General features: G+C 50.1%; 1 protein-coding gene across 1 annotated transcript; it reads left to right on the plus strand.

Moving 5' to 3' along the window:
* The first annotated feature begins 6,689 nt into the window (after positions 1-6,689).
* On the plus strand, positions 6,690-8,583 carry LOC119440713 (uncharacterized). Its single transcript, XM_049663024.1, has 4 exons — positions 6,690-7,178; positions 7,639-7,871; positions 8,123-8,362; positions 8,466-8,583. The coding sequence occupies exons 1-4, from the start codon at positions 6,690-6,692 to the stop codon at positions 8,581-8,583; spliced, it is 1,080 nt and encodes a 359-aa protein (XP_049518981.1).

Here is an 8,583-nt window from a genome sequence, read left to right on the forward strand (position 1 = left end):
TAAAGCTTTCTTTTGCGAATTTCGTCGATAACGGTGAACACACGTGTCCATTTGTGTGTATAACTCGTTTGGTGTTTCAAGCGTCGGTGTTACGATCACTGAAGCTTCCGAATCGAACACGAATATAAAAAAAAATAAGGACTTCTAGTCTAATTCTTAATTTTTTTTCTGCTTTTGAATTAAAAAAAAGATATATGGAGATGAAAGGTGACGAAGCAAGTCTTTGAAACGAGCAAAATGTTCACCACAGTTTCTCGTTGTGTACCCGAAGGAGCGGGTAGACTATATGTGCGCGGCTCTTGTTAATTAAATGTCCTAGTACAATCGGTCTTAATCGAATATCCAAGGAAATCAAATTTAAAATTGTCGATCGAAATACAATTAAGAACAAAAGTATTCGATACGTGTACTCGAATATTCGCACGCTCCTATAGTGTCAAAAATTCGTGCAAAAACCTTTGTCACTCTTATCCTTTACGGCAGAGCATTGGCTCGAGTGGCCGAGTACTTGTAGCGCTATGCTAAAACATCGTGCATTTACCGTTGGCATGAAGAAATGAATTGATGGATGACAATGGTTACTAAGACGGATTAGATTAGTAGCCTGGCGAGGAAACAAGAAGGGTTCGTTTATGGTACTCGCGATCTTGGAATGAGCACATGTCTCCGTGCCCAAGCGAAGTAGACTCAGTTTACTGGGATCCCGAGAAGAAAAATCTGCAGAACAAGAATGGCAGAATAAAAACTGATGTGACAGGCACTCGCAAATCTAAAAATTCCTCGGCCCTTCCACTCCGTGAAGATTGTTAACCAGCGAAGCTGAAACGTGCGGCTGCGGTGTTTATCACTTTGTTAATTCCGAGGGTTCAATAAAGTATTTCTGAATTATGAGGTTACACACACGTTCGGCTGCGACGGAGAGAACGACGTCGCTGACGGTATGCCCGCAGTCCACCGATGTCGCTAGCGTTCGATGTCTCGAGTTTGCTCGGCGGCGTGGTTAGCAGCATTCGCCCGCCATTGCCGCTTGCGATTCTTCGAAATTAGGTTGCTTCAAAATTAAATTTGTCCGTTACGTAAGACAAATGAATGGCTCATACCCCATAAGCAATGGCTCATACCCCTGTAAACGCGGCCTCCCCATTACGACGACAGAAGTGAAATTCTACGCTGGAATGATGAGCGGCAACGCAGCCAGCTGCGGAAGACGACGACGACGACGCTCGAGCCAATGCTGATGATGATAGTTTTCTGTAGAAAGACGATTTCGCCTAGCCATATACGATTTCGCCTAGGCATATAAAGCATCGCTTTAAAAGGGGAAGTGATACATTACACGTATTAATGTATTAACTTCACATTTCCTCATATCGTAACTTCCTCTAATCTGACACGCTCGAATGCATTTATTCCTTCGGCACTCTTTGGGCTACTGTAATAGACGACCGGTTATCTGTCCTACATGACGTGCTCTGATCTACTACGTCTCGCCAATCTTGAGTAAAATCACTTGGTCACGTTTGTTCTTTAAACCCAGAATGCGGTCTTCCAATATCTGAACGCTATATATATATATATATATATATATATATACGGCTATTGTAATTTATTCGATCGTACGTTGCGACAGAACGGCTTGCTTAGCGATGTTAAAGATACGTGAGAGCGTGCGGAATGAATGATTTATGTATCAATGTTTAATGGATTATTCTATCTCGGATTTAGGCAGCATGATATTCTAGCTTGAGCTATTTGAGAACGCAGGGTTTCTTTGTAGATGTAGCTAATCCAATGTCCGCCCCTCTGCGTGAAATTGTGGCTGGATTTCGCTTCATTGCTTTAACTAGAACGCTTACATTTTCCTCGTATTTCTCCTCTTTTTTTCTCTTTCACATCTGGGCAAGCTTGCTCATGCTGCACGAAAAAAAAGTGAAACAGATACATGCACTTACACCATTACCTCATCTGGAACTAGAGCTTAAACTTAAGCTCGGCGAAACTCCTATTCGCCCGTGCTTTCTGCGTAGGTTTTACTAATGAAAATGGGCAACTCTTTGCGTAACTTCACTTTAAAGCATTCTTGACGTCTCTGCCATGCTTGGGAGTCAATCTAGCGCAAGTACCGTAGTTTCTTGAATCTAGACGCACCGCTCAATCTGCGCATATTGTTTACTTCACTTTTGTCTTCTGAACAAAGGAGGCATAACCAACTCTGGATATGCAATGCGAAAGCTTGATTTAGCCTGGTTAAGTCTTGGTTTCACTTGGTTAACCTTTGATTTAGCTGCAATTATTATACTTAGGTATACACTCATCGTTAAGCCAGGTATAAATTATAAGCCGACAAGTCCAAGCGTTTTGCTTGGACTTGCTTGGACGATTGCTCCCGGTCCTGCGCAACGCTCGGAGAAGACGGCACGGCCTCGCTCTCATCCATGGCCAAGCTCGCACTGACTAGGCGAGCGCGGCGCTCCTCTTCAGGCGCACGGCAAGTCACGTGGTGAGGCGGCGACCCATCTGCGGAGAGCACATGCGCCAAGCCGGTGGCGGCGAAGCTCGGCGCGGCGAGTCACATGATGCGTTGCCAAGGCTACGGTGCAGCTGCGGTCAAATGAAAGTCAAATTGCTGGCGACGGAAAAACTCGGCTCGACTAGGTTAGTAAAGCTTCCGCCTAAAAATTTGAGCAGCAAATTGAGCAGTGGCAGCCATCACGATTTAACCTCGTCGACCGTAAGCTTTGTTACGAGCGAAGTGACTTCGGACATTCGGACTTTACGAGCAAGTGCAGGGGCATCAGAAGTGCTTGGCCGCTGAAAAAAGGAGAAGGGGGGCATAAAGGGCTGGTAGAGCGGTCTCTTGCTCTTCGCTTAGTTTCTTGGCAGTGCATCATCAGTGGCAGCCAACACGATATTTGGGGTCAGGTGCCTCTTTTAAATGCGTTAGCATTTTTATGGTTACCCAACGAGAAAGCTGTTCGAGCGTCCGTACATCCTTCGCGTAATACGATCGCTCTCAATATAGAGCCAGCAGCAATGCTTTCGCCAGCTGTGGGAGAACACGACGACGAACGTGCGAGCAGTGGCGCGAACTCGTCTCTATGGCCACGTGACGTGTGCAATCAGGCACGCACTAGGCATACCTTTAGTAAGCCAGAACTGTGGAGCAGCCGTGGCTCTGGATCGGACCGTCATCAGCGCACCTCTGCTACCACCTGCAGTAGTTTGCTTGCCTCATCAGTTCACGTTGCACCGCCTTCCGCAGCAGTTCTTGTCGCCACAGCGCTGTCGCATTTACCGTAATGGCGCCAAATCGACCGCAGCGGCTGAGAAGTGCTAGGATTACCAGCAGTGTTCAGTGTGAGCACTCAACACCACGTCGTTACTACGAAATGCTTACGCATTGTTCAGATAACTCATAGAGTTTCTAAATAATATGAAACTCTATGAGATAACTCCCTGAGGAGATTGTACGTAATTTTTTTTTATCCCGCTAGACAATTTTGTAGCCTCAACCAACGGAGACGAAATCGCTGCTGGTGTTTCTAAAATTACTTATTTCGTTATCAATTAAATATTCGTGCTAAACAAGAAAAATTGTTGCACGTACCGTTTTCCGTAAAGAAAGATGAAGAGCGCGTGCACAAGCCGCACGTGCGTTCCATTCGGAGCGCGTGGCACCAGAAGCGCAGCCTGCCACGTTTCTGCGAACTCAGTCCTCATCTTGCAACACCGCTAAGACGAGTAAGTGGCGCTTTTGTTTCTCACCTTTCGCTTCTTCACTGTTCGTTTAAAAGCTAGCATCGTGCCGCCCTGCTGTACAGCGGCGAAACTAGGGTCTATAGTATACCGTAGTTCTCTGCATGGTTTCGTGTCCACATACTTTAACAGCAATGTACTCGGCAAGGTATCTTCTAAGCCTGTGCGGAAGCTGTCCGTTTAGCTCAGCTGGTTGTGTCCACTTCTTCAGTAGCCTCAGAGCTACCGTACAGCTTCCCACGAATTGATTTCTCGCAACGGCACTCGAAGGATTATAGCTCTCTCATTCAATTTTTTGTCTCCGTCGCAGATAAGAATTTCTTGCGGCTTCCGGACGATGGCCATTTGCCAGACCCGCAAAGAGAAGCGACCGCAGAGTCGAAACCAGCTGGATAGCGCGGCGAAGAGCGCCCCGTCTGGGTACAACCACCACAGTGGAGACATGGGCGTCGTGCTGCGTACCGACGTTAGCGACGACGGCTTCAGTACGATCTCAGTTGCGTCGCCTAGCACTGCGCCGCCGTTCTCGTACGTGGCGCCGCCTTCCGTCTGTGACCCTGGGCTAACGCGTCCGTTCGGCCTCTACCGCGGTGTCGTCGTGGACGAACGTGTCTACTGCTGGACCGAGAAGCACGACAACGGCGAACTCGACTTGCAAGTTGCCATCTACGATTACGGCATTGATGTTCCCCGGAAGACCAAACACGCTCGATTCCTGCGGTACCCGGAGCGAACCGGTAGGATCCAGGAAATCCAAGAGAAAAACAGCAGCGTTATGGGTGAGCCGGACAACGGCGTCTACAACGACGACGACCACGGCAAGGAACTGCTGTGCGCGAAGAACAACGAGCGCTGTCGCAACGCACTGCTGGACCCGACAGCCGCCGAGCATGTCCCGTGGGAAGGACTCGGTGAAGGTCACCACGGTCCCGTGGTCATTACTTACGGGATGGTGTACGTCAGCAGTACAACTCCCAGCATGCGTTTCCCTCACGGCGGGCCGTGCGGTGCGCATCGTGGTCGCTGAGCACTGCATGCATGTATGCTCCGAGGACCCCGGGCGAGCGCAACCGCTTCTACACCGGCCCGTGCGGTCGCGTGCTGCATAATCGCGCTAACGTTCACGTGGCGACAGGAAGCCGCCAGCCGTGGTATCCGGAAGCAGAATCACGGGCGTGGCTTCCGAATCACGGACTCGTTTACCTGGTTGACGCCTCGGGCACAATGTCAACCAGAAAGAGTGTTGCGTAAAGTTTGTTGGCGTACATTTTGTTTAAAAAAAGCGTATAAATATTCCTTAAATTATTACCCTCGACATGCTGGTACGGTGTTCTTGATGTAGTTGTAATGCTTTTATTTATTTTGGTTTCGACCAGCAGCCTTGACAACGATAATGTTTGGTGGAAGGGGTAGCGCCATTGGCAGTATATAGGATAAAGGGCGCTCAGTCAGAAGTGTACTTCTAGAAGTCTTTCCCCCGTGAAAGGAGGATCGAGATTAACACGGTTTTCGTTCGTTCCATAATAATCTCCCTCTTGGATTTTCTACGAGAGAGATAACATTAATTATTGGCCGATGTCAAATAAATGAAGGCGAATGGGAAAGAGAAATATGGTGGAATTGTATAGTATGTGGGAAGGCTGACGGGGTGCGAAAAGAACTTCAGATATAGACACCTTAACTTTCGCGGGAATCTGTGATGATGGGCCACTTTCCAATGAACCCGCTGCAAATCTGCAATGAATGAATCCGCTTCAAATCTTCTGGCACGCTACAAAGGGATAAGAGGTACCGATAAATGGCCATCGTCGTGGACCGGAAGGCAAACGTCCGAGATGAAAGCAACAAGGTTGGCAATATCGCATGCTGCAAACAGCTCTTAAAAAAAAAAAAACTTTTTGTGCGCAAAACAAACAAGGACGAAGAAAACGAGCAGCACAAGTACGAGTGCGTTTTGCGAACAGAAAGTAAAAAAAAAAATCTGTTCTAACTAGGCCGACTCGCAGTTAAGCTCTTTAAATGTGTCGAAAGAAAGGAAAATTGGGCGGAGACCACCGGAGGATGATTGGAACTCGAACCTGCCACCTTTGGTCGAAAAAAAAAAACAAGTAATAAGGCGCCACAACGCATTCGAATAAAATGTCAAGTAATTTATTGTCTCTTGAGCGTGCAGGCTTTCGCCTTCATCTTTTTTGGTGTATGCTAACTGTCAATTTTTTCTTTAGAGTAATGGAAGTTTGGAGTAATAGTAGTAACGGGATCGAGTAATGGTATAGGGGGGGGGGGGGGCGAACTTTGACCTTCTGTAGCCTTTCTTTTAATTTGAACTATGCTGTCGTTATTATTTCAATTTATACCATCAGCATGGTGTAATCACACGATGCATGGGCAGGACTGAAGTAGAGCGTGTGAACCTTCGTCTTCCCAATAATAACCTTCATAACTTGTACTTCGGCGGCCTGAGGCCCCGGTCTCGGGCTTCACATTAAAAGCCACTTACAATGATGCCATTCACTTTCCATTCGTACCCAGCGCACTAGTGATTTAATGTCGTTCCCTGTGTCACGCAACTGAAATGTGTCTGACGCTGTGTGCGATTTCATTCAGGCAACAAAATGTAACCATGCCAATTCTTGCTTTCCTTCCTATTTAATTTTTCTAAATTCATTCTTCTTTAAATTGTTAAACGAATTTTCTTTTATTTCTTTTAGATGTGATTCATCTTATCTCACTCCTCAATTACACACTACTCCTTTATTCGCAGTTTTACGTTTTAAGATCATTTTTATGAAGTCGTTGTCTGTGCATAAAACCACCCGATTATTGGCCCACCCCCGATCGTAGGTGCGTGCCGGGAATCATCATGAGAGCGTGTCCACCGAACGGGCGCGTGCCCCACGCGAGCGGCGAAGAATTCAGAGAAAAGCTTCGCCATGCGAGTCGCGTCCCAACGGAGTCTCAGACCTTCGTCGACCGAGGTGTCCTCTCTGCGGGATGCTCGCTCCTCGTCGATCGCCTCGTCCTTGCAGGACACAACGTCCATCAAGACGGCGTCGTCCCTCTCCGACGGCAGCGGCGTCGAGGTCGCCGCAGCGATCGCGGACTCCGCCGTCGGCGACCGGCCGCGGCGCTCGTTCCTGCAGCTCTCGCTAGCTGCCACGGTGGGCATTTTTGCGCTGTTGGCCACCGCGGCCCTCGCCTTCAGCGTGCTGTGGGCCGGCTCGGCCGCCTTCCAAGAGGGCATCCCCAGCACTCTCGACGCCACCGATGGCGACCAAGCCGTGGTCGATAACCGCGGGCCGGAGGTTGGCGCCCCGCCCGCCCCGAAACCGCAGATCAAGTATGGCTTCGAGGACGAGCCCGTGCACTGGGGTGAGAGCGTGGGCGAAGGACTCGATCTCGGCGCCAATCCGGAGAAGGTGGTACGTTCGTTGTTCCGAGGCCGCGTTGGCGCCACATGCGTCGTACTAGTGGAAAGTCTATAACGCGCAGCAGATAAGGAGAACGCGCTGTTATGTTGCTCTCGTTCGCGTCTTTGCGCCTGTATACTATATGCCCATTCTCTATACCCGAACCAGTTATACCAGCATGTGACCCTTATACAGCTCAGTTAAATTTTTTAACGGATTCTTTCGGTTGACCGGTATAGTCCTAGCGCCCCAAAGCAACACTTATAACAATAGACGTGAGCAGAGGCGGTGAGGTAGAAGGTAGGCCTAGGGGTGGGGAGTCAAATGGTGGTCCGAGTGGTAGGTATAGCGCTCCCCACTTCTCGGCGCCTTCACCGCTTCGCGTTAGCTCTACGCGGGAAAGCTGCCAAGCGTTGTCGCTGAAAGCGCTAGTTCGTGACTATAGCCGTTGCCACTGACATGGTCTCTGCAGCCAAATCCTCGGTGTGGCCAGTTCCAGTTCTCCTTCTGCAGCGAGCGTAAGGGCGGTGCGTACTTCGACCCGACGCTGGCCTCTTGCCTGCCGATCTCGACCGAAATCGTCTACGTATGCAACCGGAGCCCGAATCGGTTCTCTTCGCTGCACGAGTGCCGTCGCAGCTGTGTGGAGGCCGCACGGCCGCATAGGCGGTGCATGGCGACGCCGCAGTTCTCGTACTGCAACAGGTATAAGACATCATTGGGAGTAGTATAGCACGCATAACGCCTACTACGTGCGCTTGTTGAAGTGGCCTCAGAAGACGCTCAGTCGGAACTGAGGCTTCGGTACAAGACTAGAATGTTTCGGATGCTCTCCTTGGGTGCTCGTCTTAAGCAATTTCAAGAGGCTCACTTTAGGGAGGGGTTGAGACCGGAGGGGTTGGGGTTGAGGCTGGAGGACTCGAAGCACGATCATTGCCACGAATTGTTGTGTGCAGGGAGTTGACGAGCAGCTGGTGGTTCTCGAACGGCACCCATTGTGAGGAGTGGCGCTTCCCACTAGGTATGTGCCCCGCCCGGGGCAGCTCGGTTTTCGCGAGCGCGCGTCAGTGCCGTGAAAACTGCCTGCGACCGCGGGACAAGCTGCAATGCTGCCACAAGCCCGAGCCGCGCGTCTGCGCTTTCGGGCAGCTCAAGTACCCGTATTTCGCCGCGGTCGGGTTCGACGGGTGCTTCAGGTGAGTCACTTCTGCATGGACGCGCCCGCAGCCTGGTGAACCGCTATATACTCCGTGGGGCTGTCGCTTCAACGTGTGGCCTCTGTGTTTGCCACGGCTGCAGGTGCCTCGAGGCCACCGCCAGTACGCTCGCGGGCTACCAGTGCCTAATCGGTGCGAACCGGTTCGACACGATGGACGCATGCAACAGCACCTGCGTCGACCACGACGGCAACGAGTGA

The sequence above is a fragment of the Dermacentor silvarum genome, chromosome 2, assembly GCF_013339745.2.
Source record: "Dermacentor silvarum isolate Dsil-2018 chromosome 2, BIME_Dsil_1.4, whole genome shotgun sequence".
Classification (NCBI taxonomy): domain Eukaryota; kingdom Metazoa; phylum Arthropoda; class Arachnida; order Ixodida; family Ixodidae; genus Dermacentor; species Dermacentor silvarum.

Excerpts from the sequence above, each read along its gene's own strand:
- LOC119440713 (XM_049663024.1), top strand. The coding sequence starts at position 6,690 with ATGCGAGTCGCGTCCCAACGGAGTCTCAGACCTTCGTCGACCGAGGTG. Across the intron at positions 7,179-7,638 it reads GCGCCAATCCGGAGAAGGTG|CCAAATCCTCGGTGTGGCCA; the intron begins GTACGTTCGTTG and ends TGGTCTCTGCAG. Across the intron at positions 7,872-8,122 it reads CAGTTCTCGTACTGCAACAG|GGAGTTGACGAGCAGCTGGT; the intron begins GTATAAGACATC and ends TGTTGTGTGCAG.